At 41.8% G+C, this 26,569-nt stretch overlaps 1 protein-coding gene across 1 annotated transcript; it reads right to left on the minus strand.

Moving 5' to 3' along the window:
- Nucleotides 1-797: 797 nt before the first annotated feature.
- On the minus strand, nt 798-25,447 carry LOC115777488 (tissue factor-like). Its single transcript, XM_030725406.1, has 7 exons — nt 25,251-25,447; nt 23,337-23,451; nt 19,226-19,315; nt 16,011-16,096; nt 15,184-15,362; nt 4,090-4,255; nt 798-1,311 (listed from the first exon to the last, which is right to left on the minus strand). Exons 1-7 carry the CDS (start codon nt 25,411-25,413, stop codon nt 1,175-1,177), a joined length of 936 nt encoding a protein of 311 aa, XP_030581266.1. The 5' UTR covers nt 25,414-25,447; the 3' UTR covers nt 798-1,174.
- Nucleotides 25,448-26,569: the final 1,122 nt, after the last annotated feature.

Here is a 26,569-nt window from a genome sequence, read left to right on the forward strand (position 1 = left end):
TCCTTTTGGTCAACAAAAGTTATTCTTGAAACACGTAAAATAATAGAATAATGACGCTAAACAAGTTATACCACATAAGGATAAAAGCATAACAGATTATGTTTTTGAGAGTAGGTGACTTTTCTATTACAGTTGCAGTTGCTTGAACTCAGATGGGAGATTAACTTGACATATTTTGGTGTATACTGTACATTTGATACATTCTTGGATCCCTGACGTTAAGGAAAAAGTAACAAAAGAAAAAAACAGTTTGCAGCCAACATGGACTGACATACTAAGTTAAAAGGAGAGATCAGATTTGACTCATACCAAGAAATAAGTTGAAAAGTCTTCCTAAAGAGCTCCTGACAAAAAACATGTCAAACTGATAGTTACATTTACCAACTAATATAAAATAATTGTCAAAGAATTTGATCATGTTATAGTCTTTAACCTGTTATGATTGAAGATAAACTGACTTAATTAAACATGTTAATTACTTGGGGGTGGCTGTAGCTCAGGAGGTAGAACAGGTCACCTACTAATTGGAAGGTTGGAGGTTTTATTCCTGGCTGCTCTGGGCTGCATGCCAAAGTATCCTTGGGCAAGATACTGAACCCCAGGTTGCTCTCAGACACAAGCCTTGGAGTATGAATGTTAGACAGTAGGCACTTAGATTAGTTACACATGGAAGTGCTTGTATAAATGGGTGAATGTAAACGTGCTGTATAAGACCTTTGATTGCTCAGTTCAACTGTGTTTTGTGTACATATAACGCTTGTATCGCGTCCCTTCTTACACTATGCCCCCCCCCCCCCCCCCCCCCCCAATTACATAGTTCTGAGTGACATTTTCTAACTATCTGAAAAGCATACGTTGGGTGTTAACCCCCCCTCCACCTGGTGTACAGTTTGCACACTTTAGAAAATTTTGACAATTGTGAATGATTCCTAAAACACAAGCTATTAATTTATATTAAATGTCAGGGGTGAAAAATTTTGATAAACTCACTCACAATGGCAAAATCAAAACATTTAGACACAAATCATGACTTTTGGATGTGAAAAGCTGAATTCTTGCTGAATTTTAACTGTCAACCAAAGAATGAAATAAGGGACTAATCAAATTACAGTTTAAACGAGGCTTAAGAGAGACCAGCTCCCTGTGTGAAAAACCCAACCCATGCAAACACACACTAAACAGATGCTGATGACTGAGACATTTGGAGAGTTTTGTTTCTCTGTCGACAGCAGAGGACAGTCACTGTGATGATGACAATGAGGACTGTGAGCACGATGAAGCCTGCACCAACCCATGCTCCAACACTCAAATCTGGAGAAAGAATGAGGGTCACAGTTAGACAATGAGTGTCAGCACCATACTTACTCTTTACTGTTTAAAAATTCAAATGTTGACGATAGTTTCTAAAATTGTATGATACTTTCAGCTGCTTCCTTGTGTTGCCACAGTGGATGGATCCACATATTTGATTTTGCACAGATTTTTATGCTAGGATGAGAACCCATTTATCCAGGCCTGGGAACAGCAATAGGATTACACTAACTTGTGGCCCCCTTGTGTTAGGTTTGTCTCATCCCTCGTACTGGTGATTTTCCACATACACTGCTCAAAAAAATAAAGGGAACACTCAAATAACACATCCTAAATCTGAATGAATGAAATATTCTCATTGAATACAAAGCTGTACAAAGTTGAATGTGCTGACAACAAAATCACACAAAAATCATCAATGGAAATCAAATTTATTAACCAATGGAGGCCTGGATTTGGAGTCACACACAAAATTAAAGTGGAAAAACACACTACAGGCTGACTCAACTTTGATGTAATGTCCTTAAAACAAGTCAAAATGAGGCTCAGTATTGTGTGTGGCCTCCATGTGCCTGTATGACCTCCCTACAACGCCTGGGCATGCTCCTGATGAAGTGGCGGATGGTCTCCTGAGGGATCTCCTCTCAGACCTGGACTAAAGCATCCGCTAATTCCTGGAGAGTCTGTGGTGCAACGTGACGTTGGTAGATGGAGCGAGACATGATGTCCCAGATGTGCTCAATGGGATTCAGGTCTGGGGAACGGGCGGGCCAGTCCATAGCTTCAATGCCTTCATCTTGCAGGAACTGCTGACATACTCCAGCCACATGAGGTCTAACATTGTCCTGCATTAGGAGGAACCCAGGGCCATCAGCATATGGTCTCACAAGGGGTCTGAGGATCTCATCTCTGTACCTAATGGCAGTCATGCTACCTCTGGCAAGCACATGGAGGGCTGTGCGGCCCTCCAAAGAAATGCCACCCCACACCATTACTGACCCACTGCCAAACCGGTCATATTGAAGGATGTTGCAGGCAGCAGATCGCGCTCCACGGCGTCTCCAGACTCTGTCATGTCTGTCACATGTGCTCAGTGTGAACCTGCTTTCATTTGTGAAGAGCACAGGGAACCAGTGGTGAATTTGCCAATCCTGGTGTTCTCTGGCAAATGCCAAGCGTCCTGCATGGTGTTGGGCTGTGAGCACAACCGCCATCTGTGGATGTCGGGCCCTCATACCATCCTCATGGAGTCGGTTTCTAACCGTTTGTGCAGACACATGCACATTTGTGGCCTGCTGGAGGTCATTTTGCAGGGCTCTGGCAGTGCTCCTCCTGTTCCTCCTTGCACAAAGGCGGAGGTAGCGGTCCTGCTGCTGGGTTGTTGCCCTCCTATGGCCTCCGCCACGTCTCCTGGTGTACTGGCCTGTCTCCTGGTAGCGCCTCCAGCCTCTGGACACTACGCTGACAGACACAGCAAACCTTCTTGCCACAGCTCGCATTGATGTGCCATCCTGGATGAGCTGCACTACCTGAGCCACATGTGTGGGTTGTAGAGTCCATCTCATGCTACCACGAGTGTGAAAGCACCACCAACATTCAAAAGTGACCAAAACATCAGCCAGAAAGCATAGGTACTGAGAAGTGGTCTGTGGTCCCCACCTGCAGAACCACTCCTTTATTGAGTGTGTCTTGCTAATTGACAATAATTTCCATCTGTTGTCTATTCCATTTGCACAACAGCATGTGAAACTGATTGTCAATCAGTGTTGCTTCCTAAGTGGACAGTTTGATTTCACAGAAGTTTGATTTACTTGGAGTTATATTGTGTTGTTTAAGTGTTCCCCTTTTTTTTTTTGAGCAGTGTATAACGGGAATCAAATCAAATCTGAGAAAAGAAATATATGTAGAAATATATGTAGAGTGTCTCAATTTTCCAGCAGAGGGCAGAACTCTCCTTCCAGTGCTAGTTAGTTGTCACTTCCTGTTTATTCACTCCAGTGTTTGGGGAAATTGAGGAAAAAAAATTTAATACTAACAATTAGTGAGAAAAGTAATTCTAATTCCAATGCAGCAAATAATCACAATGTTGGTGTTGGACAAGTGTTAGCTCTGAATATTCTGCTATATAAACATCTTATATGTACAATCTAAGATTCATGGTGTAATTTTAAATGTCTTCATTATCCAGGAGTGCAATGCAAGCCAGCAAAGCTGGATACAGTTCAGTACAGCACCACCAAGGCTAGGAGGGCTTACAGATAAATGTCTACACTTAGACAGGCTCCGTTCATTTAGCACTGCACACTCACTTTTTGAGGATTTTTTTCTTAGTCTGATGTAGCAGTCAAAATTAATCAACAAGATCCAGGTGCCTTTCTGTGTCTGACAACAGTACGTTTCTTCTCAACTGAGAGAGGAATTCCAAAATGATGTTACAGAATAAAGTGTTTTTATTGATTTATTTTTACTATCAATGTAAAAAGGCTCCAAGAACTGAAATGCCAGATGTCAGACATGAGGAAACATCTACAGCCTGTTGAAGGCTTTCCCATTTTACTATAGCTATGCTTTACTATGTAGTAACAATAGACATCTTTGTGGTTCCTTCAAACATTGAGCTATCAGGTTCTCTGTTTGGATTTGTTGTAGCTTGTTGTCTTATTGTTTATTTGGAGCATTTTCAACACAGATAACCTCAAACTGCACAGAATTGAATCAAATGTCCTTCCTTTCTGCAGTATAGTGTGGTGTGGTATGGTGCATACAGAGTATGTGTACCTTGCAGGTTGTCCTTGTGTCCCTGTGTACAGTGCTGTGTGCTCCAGGCTCCCTGCTGGGTGGCTTTAGGTCTGGAGGGGATGAAAGCTGCCACCATGAAGCAGTAACTCTCTCCTGCATCCAGCCCCTCCACCTCGGCCACGCTAGAGTCTGATATGATGTCTCTCTGAAGGGTAACAACACATGCACATTACTGTCACTCATCTGTAAATATTTGGCCACCTTACCATTCAGATATTTAGACATTCAAGTCAAGTCTTAATTTGACTGATTATGTACAGTTATGGTTATTTAGTTATGACCGGACATAGCAGAAAACAGCTAGCCTATGAAAACAAACAAGGCCCACAGTGGGCAGCCCAGAAGATTTAAACCAGGAACTATGTTTGCACTGAAAAAGCCAAAAGATTAGCAAAATGTTAGATTTCATGCCAATCTGTCCTGCAGATTTGGTTTACTGATACCAAATTACATTGTCTAATGTAATTTGGACTCTTCTTCTGCCACCAATTGTTATGAAGTGTGGATCAGAATGTTCTTTTGCAGCATTTTTGGCATCCAGTTTAAATTCTATTTTATTGAGGTTTTGAATCAGTCGCCTTCTCTCAGCCTCACATTTCTCAGACTGTAATAAGATATGTTCTATAGTTTCATCTTCTCCACAATACTCACATTTCCCTGTATGGTGTTTCTTATTACAAATAATATGCCACAACATGTGTGTAGGTGTGGATGAATTGTGGGGCCATGTGGACAGGGCAAACCCACACTTATCCCATGCAGGCTCCAAGTGCATGTGCCTACACAGGGCAGCCAGCAAACTAGTTTGGGCCCCACATGGGTTTTCTGTGGTGCCCCTGCACTGGGCTTTCCCACACAATCCCCTTTTCTGTGCCCAAAAGGGCAAAACTGCTATTGGTCCTACATGGGCTAGCCTACATGGATCCCATACACGAGGGCTTCCTCATGTTTGCGTGGGTTTGCTCCAGGTACTCCAGAGCAAACCCACGTCCAAAGGCATGGAGTTAGTGGAGTTAGGTTAACTGGTGATTCCAAATTGGCCATAAGTGTAACTCTGGATGGTTGTCTGTCTCTCTATGATAGCCCTGTGACAGGCTGGTGACTGTCACAGGGCTATCATACAGGCTATCCAGGTGTACACTGCCTCTTGCCCAATGACAGCTGGGATAGGCCCCAGCCCCCCGTGACCCTGGTAAGGATAATGACTTGAGGCTGTAATTGCTGCCAAAAGTACTTTTTTTATATATATATATATATATTTGCAAGAATGTCAAGCAAAGCTATTTCACTTTGTCATTATGGGGTATTGTGTGTAGGATATTGAGGTGAAAAATGGATTTAATTAATTTTGGAATAAGGGAGGAACATGACAAACATGGGACAAGTGCAGCACTGTGCTGTAGATCAGACTTTGACATTTAAAATTCACACTGAAAAGCTTGTCTCCAAGCTGAAACTGAAATTATGTTTCTTTTTATGAATATATTTTGCGTCTCACTCCATGTGAGGAAACACTTGATATCTTTTTTTGACATAACTTTTTTTTTTAACCTTTATTGGATTACGGTGACCTGCTGTTTATGAATACACCTGTACTTTTGATTTTATTACTGATGGTGAAATTGCATCCATCACTGTTTTCTATATGCTGCTGCTACAGATGCAGCCACCTAATGTTGCCGCATCCAGCCAGACGTCGGCCAGCTGAAGTCCAGCTCCCCGCTGGCCGACGTCCGGCTGTCGTCGGGCTGGAAGTCCCCCTCCTTCTCCTGGGCGTATCTACTTTCCAGCATGAACACACCCCTTTCCCTCAATTGTAGACTGTCACCAAAAGGTGGCGCCTTCTTAACAAAAACGTTGAGTTCTGTGATTCAAAAAAGTTTTGGTGAAGTATCAAGTTTTGAAAACCTAAAATAGATGCCTAAAATTTTTGTCAGTATGACCTTTCACACATTTCCATTGCGAATCACCAAAAGATTCCTTTGTTTCACTTCATCTTTTAACTAAATAAGTAAATAAATACAGTAGGTTAAAAAGAAGCGGTGCTGCGCTGAGCCAACCCGGTCTCACGGCAGTTCGTGCAGTAGTCACGAAATTTAATCTATTGATTCGTGCTCATGAACACGAATTCCCTCTTTTTTCGTGTTACTCGGCACGACTTCTAACCTGCCTGAAATGCAGTGGGATAAAGTTCGTGCCTCTGAGCACGGCTTCTAAGCTGCAGTATAGTTTTTTTTTTTTTTTTTGCCCCTGTCCCCCTTTTTTTCCCCCCTTTTCTTTTGAACTGGAAGCTCAGAAGCTGAATTATGCCTTTAATTGCGATCCTTAAGCGCCACTTTTCCTTTTGACATGAATTTCTCCTTGTTTCATTTAATGTGGGGTGCTGCTTATGGTTGTAACGATGACATTTGTGGGGCTTTTTAGGTCTAAATTTATATTTACGTGTTTATGGTTAGTGCTATATTCGGTGTCCACTTTTTTCTGTGAGTTCCGTGGTCTGAAGCCGTTTTCCCTCTGTGTTAAATCCATGAACCAACGATGAATAAATAAATGAACTACAGTACCCATCACCCCATCGGCCGTGACCACGGTCATGCGTATTCCCGTTGCTGTCCAGCTAATTGCATTAGTTCACCCGCTTCGGATGTTATCAGGTAATTACTGACTTTATTAGCGGTTTTCAGGCCTGTAGATATGGGCCAGCAAGGGCCGTCTGCACCTCGTAGTCAGTCGAGAAGGTAGTTATCGTTCTAACGGAGGATCACTGACAGAGAAGGACTACAGAAGAAGGACTACAGAAGCCATGCTCGCTGACTTCCGGCGGATGCTGCAGTGTTCAGGTAAGAGGATTTCAATGGACAGCGTTTATATAGTGATATTATTACGGCAGTGAGTTCAATAAGCACTTGAAATTAGATTAATGTGGTGTAAGAGAGCGCTGATATCCCAACTCTGAGATGCATTTGTAGAGATTATTGCGGGTTTTGCCGTCTTTGAGAAGCTAGCTTAAATTTTCTGTGCAAATGTTAGCGGATATCGTAGGAAAGCGTTCACTATTTAAACAATGTTATGACAGAAATATGAGCTTCTGGACTTACTAGTTAAGTAAAATGATTATTTTCAGCCACAGATTCCAAATAAATATCCTGATGAGCTTCAGTGCATCCATATTCAATATCTGCGAGTACAGTGCTTCATTTAATCTGCACTGAACTGACCCAGGGTTATCACAATGTAAAATAAAATGATACTGGTCTGAACACAGTTGCTGGATCAGGTGACCCTGAAGCCTCTCTTAGTTATGCTGCTATAGGCCTAGACTGCTGGGGAGGTTCCCGTGATTTCTTTATATTCACTGTAAACAAACCTTATATTAGCAAGTTTCTTATATTCAATATTTAAACAAAGAGCAGTCTGTTTATACTTCAGACTGCTGGCTTACTTGTGGTTCCTATGATACTTAAGAGTAGAATGGGATGCAGAGCCTTCAGCTCTTCTATGGAAAGAGCCTTGAGGTGACTGTTGTGATCCTCTGTGACAAACCTGAGGATCCATGAAACCTGCCAGCACCTGACAATGAGCTGAAACTTACAGTGTATTACAGTGTATTACAGTGTATTACTTACAGTGTATTAGCTTCCAGACTCTGGGAATCCTGTCAGTGAGCAGGGACTGATTCACTGTCCTCAGCTTTAAACAAACCCAGTCTCCATCTCAGGTTTTGACTCAGCCTGCTTTGGAATCACTAATCTAGAAGCATCAGGCTACTTACTTTCAACACCATAATTTTGTTACTGATTCATTAATATGTTTTACATTGTTGTTGTTTATCAGTGGAGGGAGCAGATTTGAGAACAGCAATAAGAACCACTAAATCTTTTTTTTTTTGTGGAAGAGGAGGTTCATCTTTAATACTTCAGGCTATATCAGCTACCAGTTTGTAAACCTGTTTAGTGCTGCAGCAACAATCAAACATTTCCGCTTCATACATCATTGTAGTTTGTGTCTTTGCTCTTTCAGAACTGAATTGGAAATCCAAAGGTGCTGGAAAGCTTCTTCTCCAACCCTCAAAGCCAAACTTCACCCATGAGAGCTGACAGCATGCAATCATTTTGAGAAGTGACACTCTCATAAATAAAGGTGAGCAATGATACTTAATGTGTACTTTTTGATTATCATGTTTAAAGGTTTGTCATTGCTCACAGTGGCCTTGTATTCATTAGGCATTTCCAGAATAGTATCCAGCAGTTTCTTGTGAGCTGAGCTGAATCATTTTTCTTTTAATACATGTTTAACATTCACTTGAGTATTACTTGTTGTACATAACTGTGGCTCTGAAACAAAGGCTGTCCTGAAGGAGAAGAAGAGAACCTTTAGATCAGGAAATAAGGAAGAGCTGAGAGCTGTGCAGAAGGATCTCAGAAGGAAAATCAGGGATGGAAAACACACCTACAGAAAGAAGATGGAGGACCAGCTACTGCAGAGCAACACCAGTGGAGTTTGGAGAAGCTTGAACTCAAGTTCAGGCCACAAACCAAGCCCTAAGGATTTAGGAGACTGTTGTAGGAGGTTGGAGGAGTGGGTGAACAACTTGGACCACTAGAACTACCAGCATTTTCACACTACTCCTTTTTCTACCAAGCGCCTCCAAATGGCAGTTTACATCTCATTAGGCCACCTTTTGTTATGTACACGGGGCCAGTAGATCGGAATGTGTGTGGGATGGGTGTGGGGGTGGGGATGGGTTACCACTGATGACCCAGGGTCGCCAGGTGTATAAAAAGCCAGGTCACAACACATATTTCACCTTTAATAAGAACAAATTTGTAATTGAGATCCCAGATTTGGAAGAGATGTTTTGTGTTCTCCGTGCTTCAGGTTCACAGCAGATGGAAGGAAACTCAAACAGCCACTAATGTAGCCGTTGTGCTGACTGTAGACTGAGGGATCTCTTCAAATTGTTGTATTCCTCCTCTTCCTCGTCACCCACTGCTTCAGATCTTGCTGACACCATCAGACTGCAGCAGTTATGTTATTTAGTCATGAAACATGTCGTCACCCTCCCAAAATTATGGTCTACTTTATTTTTTCAGGCTTTTCAGAAAACACAAAAAACTGAACCGAATGTTGAAAATTTAATTTAGACAAAAATAAAATAAAAAAAATGTCTTTGACCATTTTTTTAGGAGGGTGACGATATATAACCTTGTTCAGCCTGTTTAGGAATGCACTGAGATCAATAACCTAATTTCCAACGCAGATCTGGAGAAACAGCAAAAACCAGCGGGACCCTACACAGCCACAGATGCTGCTCCAGAGCTAGAAGTTCTAAACCATAAACACCAACCTGGGAAACTTGGTAAGTGTGACAGGTCCAACATAACCCCAGATACAGCCCAGCCACAGGGTGAACCAAATCTTTCAGATAATGACAACAGAGAACCAAACGCACCTCCCTCCTAAACTCACCAGCTGCACCAACCTGACATTTCTCCTCCCTGAGTTAAATAGATGAATGGAAGTTAAATGGTTACAAACATAAAAACCACGGGTCCACAGACAGGAGCAGTGAGCTGAAATCAGCACAAAGCTACCTGAGAGGCTGTATTGAACTACTATATATAATTTAATCATTTGTCCTGACTGGTTTCACCTCAGATGTTCTTTCTCCTTTTGGTAGATTTCTCCCACCTCTGTTTTGATGCCAAGAAGAAGAAGAAGCTGCTTCAGAGAAGTGGGCTTCATGGTCTCAGTGCACAGGCTGCCAGTCACACTCACACAGCAACATGTGTTTTCACTGCCACAATCAAAACATTGAACAAAATCTATGTATTGTTGTTCGGAAATGTGTCACATTACTACATGCTAAGGTGTGTTATTAAAGAAAAAAATGAGTTCTATTTTTCTGGTTTGATGATATCCCAAGCTTTTGTTTCAAAACATTTATTTTCCACTGGACAAAATATTTACTGTTACACATTTATTTCTCATAGGGATTTTTTTTTTCATATTTCAGTCTCTGGTTCTTGAGAGTCATGGCTCTGTCTGGTCTCTGACAGAGATCCTTAAAAATATTATTGGAAAGTACCTATAAATTTTACTTTCAAACAGCTTTATGTGAATGTTGTCTTTTCATTTATAATTTTTAATATATTGATCACAGTGTAGTGTACCGTAGAGGCATCCAAAAATGATGAGACTGGGCTGCTTGTGTGTGATTTGGAAGGTTTGTGTCTGTCTGTGACTCTGCAGAGGTTAAAGCTGTGATCCAGTCTCAGTCTCTGACTGAAGGTTGCTGAGACTCTGATTAGATACACAATGTGAAGTTCACAATTCTCTAAACAAATAAAATGGTAATGACAAACATGAACAGCTGTACTTATTTCAGAGACACGAATGTTTACAAACATAATATTTATTTTAAGGATTGGACTTCATAAAGCGCACTGATGTTAGAGTGTGTGTTCATATTTAAATCATTTTGTAGGCTGAAATTGTAACGGTGGACCTGAGATGGTCCAGAGAAAGTAAACACATGTTAATTGGAGTAATATCAACAACAGACTGAGACAGACAGCTGTGAAATGCGCACACAATGACGTCACCTCATTCACTGCTAGCTACACTGCTAGCTACATCGTATCATTCATGATCATCTATGTAAACAACGTTTAAAGAAGCCGCCACAGCTCTGCAGCTGTAACTGTTTCAAATCATATATTTTTGCACGTTTGAACTCTGAGGATGTTTTTAAAACGGTCTTAAAAGGCTGTTTCTATGGTGGTTGTCACGGACGCCTCAGTAGCTTCTTAGGCTAACCTGGCGCGTCCGGTTCCTGCTGCTAGCTGTCTGCCGCAGGAAGGCTGCGTCCCATTTCAAGGAGCCGCCGCTCCGTCGTAACTGTGGCTCAAACACCACTTTATCCTTTAAGAAAAGGCCTTTTATAGCCACTGATGACACACACACACTAATGCACGTCACTGTCACAGTGTGACTTCACGAAAACCTCTAAAGTATTGTTTATAAAATGGAAAATGAACCGGGCATTGATCTGATGATGGAGACTGGGGCTCTGCAGCTGACGTTTCACAATCCTGATTGACTCGCTGTACATTCATATAATTAATCAGAGCAGAGTTTAGACTGCACAGTGCGCTGCGCTCACTGTTACTGTGTCAGCTGCTGCCTTCATATATGTTTACTGCTGAGGTTTGATGAAGCAGGTGGAGGAGAGTCAAAGAATGCTTTGTTAGATTCAGCAAAGGTAATATGGATGACATTTAGTCTGAATTACTAACCCTAACCCTAGCTCAGCATACGATAACGACTGCCAGTATTATTAGTTTGAGAAGCAGAGTCATTTTGGTCGCAGTTTTGACTATAAAATAAAAGCGAAAATATAAACAAACAAAAAGCTTAACATTGTGAAGACTTGGAAGAACAATGTGACACTGATGAGAGGATTAGGCTTCCCAGGTCATTCCCAGGCCAAACCAGCTGGTGATCAGAATTATTTTATTTATTTTTTTACCCAGTGTCGCTGGCGGTGCAGCGCTCACAGCCTGTCCGAGGTCCCGGGCTGAACTTCAAGCCCAGCCCGTCCCTCCAGACAATACTCACCGCTCCACTATAATGACCGCTTTAATCTCATCTTTCTATTGTTTTTAATGGACAGTTCCGCTTACAATTACAGTTCAATGATGTGAGAATCCTTGGTACAGTATACAGCGGACTGTAAATGAATGCGCTTCCACTATTACTGCTCCTCCTGGTGGATAAACAAGACATTACCACCATTTTCCCCAAATGCTGCTTAGGGGCGTTCCCACCAGTGGCCGGAATGCCTACGTCATTAGCGGGGGATCACGTTTAGGCCAAGGTTCGGCCACGAATCGGCCAAGGACCGGCCAAGGTCGCGTCACGGATCGGCCGGCCATTTTCAGTGGCTGCATCTGTAAGTGACCATCTCTGTATGTTTGGAGACTTTCCCATTGGCTGGTTTTATATATGAATCACTGTTTAGGCGAGTTCTTTTTTATTTGTGTTCTTATTCGAGAAGCTAGCAGCACCAGCAACTATTGTTGATTAAATACACGAAGGGATGACGAGGGGACAGGCAACAGGTGAGAGGCACAGCTGAACATAATTACACAAACGAGACAAGGGGAGCAAAATTAAACACAAGCACACAGGACAAAGAACTATTAAAATAAAATAGGAAGTAACCAAACAAGGTATGTGCAGACTTGACACATAGAGGGAACCTAAACATGACCAAAAGAGAAACCTAAATACAACACACAGGGAAACACCGGAAGTCAAACTAAACACAAGGCCTGAGACAAGGGACTAAGACAAGACCAAAACAGACATAAGAACAATGACAGAACAGGAGGACATGGGAAGCAAAACATAACGCTATAAAAGAAAACCATGATAGCCTAAAGTCCTAATTCATAACTACAAAACACAACTCAACACAACACAACTCAGGCGCTCTGGGCCAATGGCCCAGGACCATGACAAATGAATGTAGATTTGGTAAAACAACATATTCACATCGGCAGTAATAACACCTGCTTAGGCCAGTCACTAGAAGTCACTAAAATTAATATTGACTCGGTGTGTAACTTTGCAAAAACGATGTCGGACTCTGTAGTTTTCTCTGGGTCCCTCCCCAATCAGACCAGGAGCGACATGTTTAGCCGCATGTTCTCCTTGAATCGCTGGCTGTCTGAGTGGTGTCCAAAAAATGACGTGGGCTTCATAGATAACTGGCAAAGTTTCTGGGGAAAACCTGGTCTTGTTAGGAGAGATGGCATCCATCCCACTTTGGATGGAGCAGCTCTCATTTCTAGAAATCTGGCCAAATTTATTAACCCTCCTAAAACCTGACTACCCAGGGTTGAGACCAGGAAGCAGAGTTGCAGTCTTACACGCCTCTCTGCAGCTTCTCTCCTCCTGCCATCCCCCCAAAACCCCATCCCCATAGAGTCGGTGCCTGCTCCCAGACCACCAAAAAACAAAGCTAAAATCAGCAAAAAGCTATTTAAGCATAAAAATTCAAAAACAATAAATAATACAGCTTCATCAACTGCACCAAAAAATAAAACAATTAAATGTGGATTGTTAAACATTAGGTCTCTCTCTTCCAAGTCCCTATTAGTAAATGAGTTAATAATTGATCAACGTATTGATTTATTCTGCCTTACAGAAACCTGGTTACAGCAGGATGAATATGTTAGTTTAAATGAATCAACACCCCCGAGTCACAGTAACTGTCAGAATGCTCAAAGCACAGGTCGAGGAGGAGGAGTAGCTGCAATCTTCAATTCCAGCTTATTAATTAATCAAAGACCCAGACAAAGTTTTCATTCTTTTGAAAGCCTGACTCTTAGTCTTGTCCATCCTAATTGGGAAAATCAAAAAGCTGTTTTATTTGTTATTATCTATCGTCCACCTGGTCCTTACTCAGAGTTTCTGTCTGATTTCTCAGACTTTTTATCTGATTTAGTGCTCAGTTCAGATAAAATAATTATAGTGGGTGATTTTAACATCCATGTAGATGCTGAGAATGACAGCCTCAACACTGCATTTAATCTATTGTTAGATTCAATTGGCTTCTCTCAAAATGTAAAGGAGCCCACCCACCACTTTAATCATACTCTGGATCTTGTCCTAACATATGGCATAGAAACTGAAGACTTAACAGTATTCCCTGAAAGCCCCCTCCTGTCTGATCATTTCTTAGTAACATTTACATTTACTTTAATGGATTACACAGCAGTGGGGAATAGGTTTTATTACAGTAGAAGTCTTTGTGAAAGTGCTGTAACTAAGTTTAAGGATCTAATTCCTTCATTGTTATGCTCTTCAGTGCCAACACAGTGCAGAGCAGCTACCTAAACTCTGCTCCCAGTGAGGTCGATTATCTCGTCAATAGTTTTACATCCTCACTGCGTATAACTTTGGATACTGTGGCTCCTCTGAAAAGGAAAGCTTCAAATCAGAAGTGCCTGACTCCGTGGTATAATTCACAAACGCACAGCTTAAAGCAGATAAGCTGGAGAGGGAATGGCGTCTACCAATAATTAATGCTTCAATCTTAAAAATGATCAATCTGTCTTTATTAGTTGACTATGTACCACAGGCCTTCAAGGTGGCTGTAATTAAACCTCTACTTAAATAGCCATCACTGACCCAGCTGTCTTAGCTAATTATAGGCCAATCTCCAACCTTCCTTTTCTCTCAAAGACTCTTGAAAGAGTAGTTGTAAAACAGCTACCTGATCATCTGCAGAGGAACGGTTTATTTGAAGAGTTTCAGTCAGGTTTCAGAATTCATCACAGTACAGAAACAGCATTAGTGAAGGTTACCAATGATCTTCTTAGAGCCTCTGACAGTGGACTCATCTCTGTTCTTGTCCTGTTGGACCTCAGTGCAGCTTTTGATACTATTTTTGTGTATTTTAGGTACTGTTTGTTTGTTTTTATTTTGTATGTTTTTTGTTTGTTTGTTTTACAGGTGCAGCAGTTGGTGAACCATCGTATTTTCTACTTCTGCTCTGTCCTCTTGTTCTTATCTTCTAATTTCTATTTTCTCCCACCTTTTTTCTTTCTTATTTCTTGCTTTTTGCCCATCTGTTAACTATGGCATTGCCACAATAAATATACAAGTATGTGAATAATAACACAAATGAATATATAACAGAAAAAGACTAACAAGAGTAAGCCATAGAGAGTCTATAGAGCTCATCAGCAAATATGTTTGGCACAGCAGTGCATTCAGATCATAATTCTGATTGCAAAAGCTGCCTGACAGGACAGGTTTTAAAAGAAAAACAGAGAGGATGTACTCTATCAAGATTTATCACTTTGGCAACTTGGAAAACAGAGCTTTCAGATATGTGCTAAACCTTCTATTTGAACCTAAACCCTGATCTTTTTCTTCACTGCAAAAGCAGTTTAAAAACACTTGTTGAGGCTTGTCTTAAAATGATGGTTCCCCAGTCACCGTAATAATATAATTTGTGAATCATTTTTGAGTTTCAGTGTTCACATAAAGTTATTGTACCTTTCCAGTGCTTCCGGACTTATGGTAGCTGATCTTGTACTTTAGATCTTTTTGGAGAATGTCCCTGATGCTTTGCTGTTTCCCACGAATGTAAATGGTGGTCAAAGGATCTGTGATGTTTACTATCACTCTTCTATCATCCAAAGCATCCACAGTAAATTCCACAGCACTGATGTTACCTGATGACAAGAACAATCAACAGTTATGATGAGACTACCAGTAAAGGCTCATTCGTGTGCTCAAAATCAGTTGAGTTTGTAACAATATAATTATTAGATTGTGCAAGTTGCTGAGTGTGCAGATACACTGCTAAATATTATACAAAATGGAGTGCCTGGTAGGGGCAGGTAGGGTAGGGTAGTCCTCATGTTATGGGCTCAGTGCAAGTCACAATAAGGAGCAAAGGGATCAAAATGCACAGCCACGAGGGTGGAGGGTGAGCCTTGGAGAACGAATCCCTGGTTTTAGAAGCTGTAGCTGTCTTGAGATCATAAATGGATCATAATTTTATTTTATTTTATTTATTTATTTGGAAATTGAACCCAGTTATACCAGTATGTCTCACAAAAGGATGGTGTTGTATTTTGTCTGAGATGATGGAGGGCATTTTTGTAAAGTGAGAACTGTTTGGCCAACTCTTAATACCTGTAATACCAGTATGTCTCACAATAGGAATACTGGTATTAAGGTTCTGGTTTCAAGGATCAGGTTCTGGTTTTGGTTGGGGATAGATGTTCACTTGTGGCTAAGGCTTGGGAAGGAACAGCCATTATAAAGTTTAAACCTGTGTGCATGCATGTATGTATATGAATGCATTTATAACCTACTCTCTCTATAGGGGTTGAACTTGGGAGAAAAAGTGTGAGGTAAGTCGTCATCCGTTGTTTCTGTTTGAATATCAGCAGTGTAGGTCCTGTGAAACAGGGATACAAACAGTAAATATGCTTAGGAGACATATTCATCTATACTTCATATTCATATCTCTCTCTCTCTCTCTCTCTCTCTCTCTCTCTCTCTCTCTCTCTCTCTCACGATCTTTGCCCTCCAAGCTCGGGTCCTCTAACAGAGGCCTGGGAGCTTGAGGATCCTGCGCAGTATCTTAGCTGTTCCCAGTATTGCGCTCTTCTGCACAGAGATCTCAGATGTTGTTCCTGGAATCTGCTGGAGCCATTCTCCCAGTTTGGGGGTCACTGCCACAAGTGTTCCAATTACCACAGGGACCACTGTTACCTTCATCTTCTCCCCTTGTCTTCCTGCTCTCGACGGAGACAGTCGCATCCTTCTCTCTCTCCTGCCCTCCCCATCTTCCCTGCTTTGCTGCTTGCTGTAAGTGCCTCTCTTATACATCAACCAAATAAGAATCACGATTCAACATGGATCTGGCAAACTGGGCTCTCAACACCATTGATCGTATTTTCTCCACTATGAGATCGGGGAAAGGGGCGCTTATACTAGTGGAACAGACCCAGTCGGATACGTTGTTGACTCATGGAGCATGTTGAGACCTGTGTGTCTTTCAGCACTGTCGGTTGAGGACGTGGAAGATGTATATATATTCGGCTTTTTGGTAACGGGATCTCTTCTGTCTGGGTTTGGAGGATACCTGATTTACCGAGAAATTAAGAGAATCTGGGCAGCAGTTCGGCACCTGGCGAGACTGCATAACCAGATGGATGGGCTATGCAGAACTGTACCAACTCAGACTCAGTACCTGTTGAACCTGAGCTGCAAGCTGGATGCGTAGTCCAGCTGAAAACGTGCTCACAGGTGAAAGAGATTAGATCTGGAGATAAGGTACGTGTCTGCACTGAGAGGACGCTTCTTGCGAATGTTGGAACACTGAGCTACAAGTTGTTTCAATGTCAGTCTGGATGTTGGGTGTCAATGAATCCATAGGTCCCACATCCTCATCCTCAATGGGAAGAACAAGATCCAGAAAATCAACACCTACGCCCTGCCAGTCGTCAGATACCCTGCTGGGATAATAAGCTGGCCAAAGGAGGAGATACAAGCCACTGACATCAAGACAAGAAAGCTCCTTACCATACACGGAGGGTTTCACCCCAAATCCAGCAGTGCACAAGATGCTAGCAGGCAAAGGTGGGAAGTAACGAAGTACAAATACTTCGTTACTGTACTTAAGTAGATTTTTTTCGGTATCTGTACTTTACTTGAGTATTTATTTTTCAGAGTACTTTTTACTTTTACTCCCTACATTTTTACACAAGTATCTGTACTTTCTACTTCTTACATTTTCAAAACAGACTCATTACTTTTTAACACGTCAGAGCAAAGTTTGCATTTCTGGTCAGTGCGCCGTCAAACATCAAACGATCTGAGCCTAAACGGAGGAATAATAACACATAAGAGACAATCGTACTGTGTGTCCTCCATCACCGGGGCTTATCGGGTACAAAGAGATTAAATACATTAATTATATGAGTTTGTGTATCATTTATAGCGCTATAATCAGGGGTTACAGCGGGCCAGACCGAGACTGTAAGTTGTGCTAGCGGGACATCAGCTTAGCTAGCGCTACTGAAGAGGAGCGAAAATAAAGGGAGTAACATGTGGCAGGTAAATGCAGCGTTTCTAAATGCTCAACAAATATCAGCAAACACACAAAGTGTGTGCAGTTTATCACAGCATGTCTTCTAGCTAAAAGAAGAGCTGCTGTATTTCAGGGAGAGCAAAGAGAGAGAAGTTCACTCAGAGATGGAGAAAGAGGACAGGAGAGGAAGAAGAGAGGTTAGAATTAAAGGTAAGAACTGGAAAACAAACTGAAGTATGCTGACGTTGTGTAATTCGAAGATTGTATGAAAATACTGCAGTTTAGTACGTAATAAACAGGTCAGCTTGTTGTACTGTATTTACAGTAAAGCTCTGTGTTGGTGCACAGAGGCTGTGTTCATGGTCAGAGTATATTCTATATATAATATAGAATGATTTGCATTACACAAAAACAGCAGGTAGAAACGTCCTCCAAAGAGCTACTTTTACTTTCTTACTTTGAGTACATTTCAGAGCCTGTACTTTTTTTACTTTTACTTAAGTAAATAAGTTGAACTAGTACTTCAACTTTTACCAAAGTATTTTTTTAACACAAGTACTTGTACTTCTACTTAAGTACAGAATGTCAGTACTTTTGCTACCTCTGCTAGCAGGCAGGGCATACATGAAACCTCATAAAAAGTGTCTGGCATAGTATACAGAAACATCTGTGCTTAGTATGACCTGGAAGTCCCAAGGTCAGAATAGGATACGCCCCCAAGGGTGGTTGAAAATGACTGAGCTAAGATCCTGTGGGACTTTAGATACAGATGGACAAACTAGTGATGGCTAACCAACCAGACATAGTAGTGGTGGACAAGCAAAAGAGGAAGGCCATAGTGATAGATATAGCAAAGGGTGAAGGTAGTAGTCCCTGTGGTAATCGGAACACTTGGGGCAGTGACTCCCAAACTGAGAGAGTGGCTCCAGCAGATTCAAGGAACAACATCCGAGAGCTCTGTCCAGAAAAGTGCAGTCCTAGGAACAGCTAAGATACTGCGCATGACCCACAAGCTCTCAGGCCTCTGGTAGAGGACCCGAGTTTGGAGGATAAAGACCTCCCACAGGGCGAATGGAGAATATATACCATCATTTCATGATGTGAATAAGTTCTGAAGCACATCAAACATTTATAAATCATATTGTTGATGTCTCAATAACAGAAAATGTGATTAATAAACCTACAACAGTGTCATTTTTTATTTTATTACACAAAAAAATCCTACCATTGGCATTCTTGCCTAATGGCACACTTAGAATTTTCTACAGAAAAAATATACTTGATCTGGAAGTGTTACCCAGACTTCTTTTTTCAAGATCTTTGGATGTAGAACAAGAACAAATAAAGTTTTGCTCTTTAGCAGAGATGTACACAAATCACCCCAGAGCCAGGGGTATTAGTCGTGTTAGAAATGACACAAGTATAAATAAGCTTGATGTCAACCTACCAGATGTCTTTCAGGGTTTGAAATGATGGAAGTATTGTTCCTACCTGTCAAAGGCCTGAAGGTGGGTTGTCAGATCACATTCAGAGGCTGATATTTTGATACAGTGGTTACTGGTATCCCAGTTATCATCATCACTGAAAGTCACACAGCAATGCAAACTGCTGACATTCTGACATGATACACTTTCATATAAGTACAGTTTTAAAAATTCAGTTGAAATGTTCAGTTTGGCATCACTGAATTGTATTGTTGTTTTTTGAGATATTTTGACAAACAAATACAGTACAAGTCAAAAGTTTAGAGATGTGTGTCCAAACTTTTGACTGGTACTGTATTTCATCCTGTACAGATAAAGGTGATATACATGACAAAGAGCACAAAGTTAACTAACGTTTTCAATTATTTATTGAACCAGTGGCAAATAAAAAAAAGAAAGTACACTATTTGCTTCAGAAGCTACTGTAGTATTGCCCCCCTTTGAGAGGAAAGAATTCTCATAGCTTTCTGTCCATCAGTCTCTAATATAAACATTTCCTTACAATATTTCAGTTGTGTTTAAATCTGCGCTTTGACCATTCGATAACCTTCCATATTGTCTTGGCCTGCTACCTCAACTCCATTCTCTGCCTAGACAGGAGGGGTTTCTTATACTCTCCCCTTCTCTGTGCATTTGTGTGCATTTCAACAATTGAAATGCACACATGTGATCAGGTGCAACAGTGACCGAGTCATTTACAACAGTTTCAAGCTACACTGCCCAGCCAAAAAAAAAAAAAAAATCTAATATTTCGTTGGACCGCCTTTAGCGTTTATAATGACATGCATTCGCCATGGTGTCATTTACATCAACTCATGAGATGTCATATTTATTCCCTCCATAGTTGCATTCTTTCACAAGCATCTACCAGTATTGATGATAAGAGTTGAATCTATTATCATTGTTATTGTCTGCTTGTGTATTTGCGTGTGTGCATGTGGACGTGTCTTTAAGTTGTCCTTCAATGACAGAGACGCAGGACACCTGAAATATGGGATCAGCCTATTTAAGGTGCCTGTTTGGTTTTTGTTAGCGCTTACCTGGTTACCTGCTACCTGCAGGTAACACCTCTGGGTGACCTTCACCATTTTGGGTTTTTTTTTTGCGTGGTAACCCAGGGGTGGTCCCTGGCATGCCCAGAAATGCTGACAAAGACTATTTGAGGCCTAGTCAGTTAGGACTTCAGTATTTTTGGTAGGTTAGTTGGAAATACTAATTTCTACTTATCAGTAGCATGTGGTGTTGGGGCTGTTACTCAAAAAAAATAATGTCTTACAAGTTACTTGTTACTTTTCTTAAAAGTAATGGAGTACATTACTTAATTACCTGCCAGAAAAAGTAATTTGTTACTTTACTTTGACACTACTCTGTATAATGACCTGAAACACACTGTCTCATAATTACCAGTTAACAATATAAACCTGAGGCTACAAATTAATTCTTTCTGAGGAATTTAGAAATGGTTTTCCTGAGGAGGTCACTACCTATTTGAGTGTGAGGAGAGTATCTGAGTTAGAGAAGGCTGCTGTGCTTGCTGAGGAGTATGTGCTGGCTCATAAAGTCCTTTTATGTGACAAGAAACAGGAGACTAAGAGCTATGTTTTCCCTCATAGTCTGCATATTAAAACTAGCCACAAAAGGTTTCACTTCTTCAAGTTCAGCTATTAAAGCTGCGAATGCTAGCAACAAGAACTCTGAGAGGGTCTACTGTAAAATGTCTGCTCATCTCATAGCTGTCTGTAATGCTTTTAAGTTAAGCCCTGTCACCAAGGCTGTTGAGATAGAATTTAAAGTTTGCAGGGAGCAATTCATCATGATTCAGAAGGCCCATTATTTCCTGGCTAAGTATATGCCAGCAGTATTACAGGAGAACATAATGGTTAACTTGCAGGTTACTATTGGGAGGATGGTGTTCTCATGCATAAGAGGGCTCCTCTAGCCGGTGATGATACTGGGAGGGATACTACCTATCAGATTATTGTCCCTTCTGGTTATCATGCATCGATACTGAGGTTAGCACATATCATGTTCGGTCTGGTTTGGCAAAGCTACCGTAACCTATCTGGGTAAGGAGGCTGGGCGGGGACAAGTTTGCCCCCTAGATATTAAAGTAACCGCCGTACTCGCCTTCCCTGTGCTGAGTACTAAGCGCGAGTGGTGGAGATTTTTAGGCATACCTCTTTTGCCGGGAAACAGCTCAGGGGTCACTTAAGTTTTACCTACCCAAACTAATATCTTACAACATATTGTTGTTGGTTAGGGTCCCGGGATCAATCAGGTGGACTCCACAAAGAGAGCTCAGATGCAGAAGAAGATAAGAGTATTTATTAGAGAATAGCCTGGCTGATCCCATTACCAGCTCTTGGAGCTCTCCCTGTCTGTTAGTGCCAAAGTGTGATGGCACCCCATGTTTCTGCCCAGAGTTGAGGAAAGGAAACAGTGTCACCAAACCAGATTCATTTCCTCTTCTGTGTGTGGAAGATTTCATAGACAGGGCTGGTGCCACTCACTATATTACAAAGAATGTTGACTTGACCTTAAGCTGAAGAGAGACTGGCTGATGCATGAAGATAATAATCCAAAGCACACAAATGAATCAACAAAAGACTGGTCAAAATATCCAGTCTTAACCCAGCTAAGTTGCTGGGACAGGACCCAAAGAAAACCAGATCAGATATCCCACAAGTGTTGATGAAGTGAAATAGTACCATTAGCAGCTACATGCACAAAGTGTGATGAAGGTTGTTGATGTGGATCTACCATTTCCTAAATTCAAGGGTTAAGTTATTTTTTCCAGCCTGCCCTGTGAGTGAGTGGTTATTATATTTAATAATGACATAAATAACACACCTGCCTGTTTGTTCAGTGAGACTGTGTTTATCTATAATTTTATTTTGAGCAAGGGTAATGTTAGGTTTAAGATTCGATTATGTCCGGTTTTGATTACGTGTTGTAAACCTGGATTCGGGTCAAGTACAATAAACAGACAAAAGTATTGGGTCACTCCTGCTAATCTTTGAATTCAGCTGTTTCCAGTTCCATTGCACATAGTCATGCAGCCTTGACAAACATTTGGGGAAAAAATGAGTTGTTCTGTAATAGGGCACCACTGTTGGAACAAGTTTATTTATGTATTGGTTATTTCTTTAAGGGGCTTAAATTGCATCAATCACACAAAGGGAAAGGACGCTTTGTACTAGATTTCACTAATACATAATTTCTATCTGCAGTTTAGCATTTAGGAGCCACAAAGTGGGTTCACCAAGTGCTGAGACCCATATACCACATTTCCACCTCACAGGTGCCGGTGCTCATGCTACTTCCAATGAATCGGCGAAATGCTTAAGAACGAGCCTGCGCTTCTATCGCATTTCTGTGAACTGCTCCTTTACATATGAGTGTGGGCGGGTCCTCGTGTGGATACTGAAACTGAAGCGCACAAACGTGGAAGAACACGCTCCCCTTTGTTGTGCTGCAAATATGTTTTACAGTCCAAACCAAACTACTGCAGCATCTGTGTGCAGCACAGAGGGAAACACAGACAGTGATTAGAGCAAGATGACAAGTACGCACTTTGTGTCCTTTTATCTGTGATATGAACTGATACAAAGCAGCAAGTTCAGCCTTAGAGCCCAACCTAATTCACAGCTGTGAAAATCGAATCACTTTTCTCATGTAATACACATGTAATATGGTAGAAAACTTGATGTTGAGAAGGCAGAGATGCCCTTCTGCCGCTTTCGGCACGCGTTCTTGGTTCGAGACCAGCTAGTTTGCGGGGCCGGAGTTGAACCCGTTTTTCGGCCGAGCACCGAGTGTTTCCGTGGTGGAAAAATTGCTGAACGGTTCAAATAAAGGCACCGGCACCCAGTCAGTGGAAAACGGGAGAAAGAGTGTAAATGTTCCCAATGCTCTGCTGATTCAATAATTGCAGAGTTCCCAAACTCCTCTGGCATTAACATCAGCACAAAAACTGCACTGGAAGCTACATCAAGCAGCTTCTGCAGGGATGTGTATAGTAGGTGGCCCAGCACTTTTGTCCATATCGTGTTGTTTTGTTAGTTTTTTTTTTGTTTTTATTTATGTGTGTGCGTGTGTGTGTGTGTGTGTGAACTCACACAGAGAACAGGACAGTGTATGTGTAGTCAGATGGTTCAACACTCCATTGAAGAATGGTGATAAAGTCCAGAGACAGCCAGCGTACATTTTCTGCTTTAGGGAATGAGTTCTCATCTGTGAATTAAATAAACATTAACAGTATTTTCTAGTTTTCCATGACTGTGGAATATTCTGCTTCCTGGTCTTATTTTTTCACTAAGTGACTCTAATAAATTATCCCATCCATCCATTCTCTCTAGGCTGGTGCCTATCCCAGCTGTCATAGGGCAAGAGGCAGGGTGCACCTGTACAGGTCACCAGCCTATTGTAGGGCCAACACAGAGAGACAGACAACCATTCACACCTATGGGCAAATTAGAGTGACCAATTAACCTGACCCCAGTGAGTGCATGTCTTTGCACTGTGGGAGGAAACCCACGCAGACACAGGGAGAACACGCAGACTCCACACAGAGAGGCCCGGCGGAATTGAACCCAGACCTTCTAGATGTGAGGCAGTACTGCTAACCACCATGCTGCCAATAAACCATTTGTTAAAGTTGGACAAACATGCCGACATGCCCGTTCATCAGATCTCTAAACATTCCCACGTCTAAACAAAGGCTGCACCATAGATGCCATTATGTAACATTAAATGATCAGCTGATTTGCTGTGCACTATTGAAGAAGGAGGAAGACCTTCAGTCTGTGTGTGTGTGTGTGTGTGTGTGTGTGTGTGTGTGTGTGTGTGTGTGTGTGTGTGTGTGTGTGTGTGTGTGTGTGTGTGTGTGTGTGTGTGTGTAATCTGCTCTTGTGTTTTTCACTCTCCTCGTTGCCTGTGCTCCTCTGCTCAGGAATGCTGAAACCCCGAGTGAGCCAGTTCTCCCTGTGGAGAGCTGCCTCTGGTTCTGGTTTGGAGCCCTTTTCCCAGCTGGACTCCTTATAGCTGTCAACCTTCTGCTTTGGTGTAAATAAACTTGTTAAAGTTTTCCAAGTCTGCACCTGAGTCTAATCTGCTACATGAACCATGACGTAGTCAGTGAGTAATATTATTGCTCGCTTCATCTTCTGTTTACGTTGTGCTCATGTTCTCATTCTCTAAGTTTTTGTTATTGATCAGCTCAGATTTCACTGTGCTGACATTTCTTTTTGGAGAGAGAGCCTCAGAGGTTCATCAGGATTTCAGTTTTTGTCTGACATTTTCATCTTGCCTCCATTTTTATGTCAAATACTTCACTGGTTTTTGACCGTAATTCTCTTAACAAGCTGTCATGGCTTGTTTACTGAGATTTTAGTACTAACTGGTAAATGGACTAGTTTTTATATAGCACTTTTCTACTGTGGCTGAGCACTCGAAACCATTCATACAAGCTCTGTTCTCTGTTTCAAAGAGCTTTCCTTCTAAAATTCACACTGACGGCTGCATCGAAGAGCAGCTTGGGGTTCACTATCTTGCTCAAGGATACTTTGGCATGCAGACTGGAGCAGCCAGGAATCAAACCACCAAACTTCCAACTAGTAGATGAGCTGCTCTATCTCCTGAGACACCTAAGCAAGTTCACGCTGAAACTAGAATGACCAAAACTATCAAACTGTGCGATCGATCAAGGATCTCATTCTGTTCATTCACAACACAGCAGTCATGTACTTCTACATGCACAGCCAGATCGAGTGTGGAGTAGTCCAGAGGGTGTTTGTTCTAACTGCAGTCTGTCTCAGCTGACAACAAACGGGCAAAGCTGAAGTCTGATAAAGCTGAGCTGAAGTGATGATGACTGATTTCCTACATATTGAAAACAAGCTTATCTTGGCTCAGGCCACACTAGTTTTAGGATGACTGTGGCTTCTACAAAGAAAAACTAAAGTGGAATTCATTTAATTGGAACCATATGGGTTAGTTTTGTCTGTCTGCTAATCATGTGATGCGTGTTTTACCTGCTGAGATGATGTTCCAGCCAGACAGACAGACTCCCAGCCACAGCAGAGTGTTCACAGATGCCATGTTAGTCCCACCGTGTCCTTTCTGCGTCCCTGCTCTCTTTAAAACTAGCTGGAGTGAGAAGAATGAGCAGCTGAAAGGGCTCAGTGCTCTTTCCATTCAGCTGCACACACAAAGTGTAATGGGGTGGGGCTGGGGGACTGTTCTGGCCTGATCCTTCCCACATGCTTGCCTTCACAGAGGGGGGAGGGTAGGAGGGAAGAGGGTAGGAGGGGAGATGGGCGGGGGGAGGAGGGGAGATGGGAGGACGGGAGATGGGCGGGGGGAGGAGGGGAGATGGGAGGGGGAGAGGGGTTGGAAGCTTCTAAAAGGATCAGGTCAATTCTTCTTATTCATCTCAGTGACTGAGCATGCAGTGAGTAGTACCCTGTCATGAAGTTCTCTGTAAAAGGGAACTTCCAGCGTGCTCGTCTGTTCGATGATGTTTCTGTGAATCAGACAGTTTGATGCCCTGTTGCCTTGAGGACTGAGAGGCTTTGTCTGAGTGGCCCGGTTTGTGTTTAGGACTGACTCTCAGGTTGTCAGGAAGCCTTTTCTTCTTTCTAAGGAGAGTCAGTCCACACAAATACCACACTGATGAAATGGGATGCAGTATTACAACACTTTCTCATTTTCTCTGAAAAGTTTCCCAAAACATTTTTGAAGTTCTCAACACTGAAGCATTAACAGCATATATGAAATACACCACAACTGAGCTGATCAAGGCTGCATCTCATCAGGAGCCTGAATTCAGTCATTGCCCCAAAATGCCACGTTTGCAGATTGGGTAAGAATGATTTCTCATCTTCTAATTTCCTAATCAAGGTTTGTCCCACATGTTTTCTCTCAGCCTATTATACCTTTTTCGGAAGACAACTTTGCTATTGTGTGAAAAGTGAATATACCTCAGGTGTACAATGTAGTTTCCAGTACAATCCATGTTTTCAAGTTTATTGCACTTACATTTGGATGTAATGTGGGGGGGGGGGGGGGGGGGGGGGATCCTAAAATTATCACACAATGCAGTAAATCACAATAAGATGAAAAACTGAACATGCCCAGTGTACTACACAAAAACAAACAAGGGCCAAAACTTCGTAATCCTATCCACCGACTTAGAAAAAAAAATCAGCTGGTCATTATTATGAGTCCAAATATTGTCACTAATGTGCTTCCTCTGCACACTTCCACTTCTGAAAAAGGAAACGGGCTACTTTATCGAATAAGCTATCAGTAAGAATTAAGCCTTTTAGTTATTTATAACAGCTAAAAACAT

The sequence above is a fragment of the Archocentrus centrarchus genome, unplaced genomic scaffold (genome assembly GCF_007364275.1).
Source record: "Archocentrus centrarchus isolate MPI-CPG fArcCen1 unplaced genomic scaffold, fArcCen1 scaffold_54_ctg1, whole genome shotgun sequence".
Lineage (NCBI taxonomy): Eukaryota > Metazoa > Chordata > Actinopteri > Cichliformes > Cichlidae > Archocentrus > Archocentrus centrarchus.

Coding starts and splice junctions, on each gene's coding strand:
- LOC115777488 (XM_030725406.1), bottom strand. CDS start 25,413: ATGGAAAGAGCACTGAGCCCTTTCAGCTGCTCATTCTTCTCACTCCAG. Junction 15,363..16,010: donor GTTCAACCCCTATAGAGAGA/GTAGGTTATAAA, acceptor TCTTGTCATCAG/GTAACATCAGTGCTGTGGAA. Junction 4,256..15,183: donor AGTCCGGAAGCACTGGAAAG/GTACAATAACTT, acceptor GTTACCCTTCAG/AGAGACATCATATCAGACTC.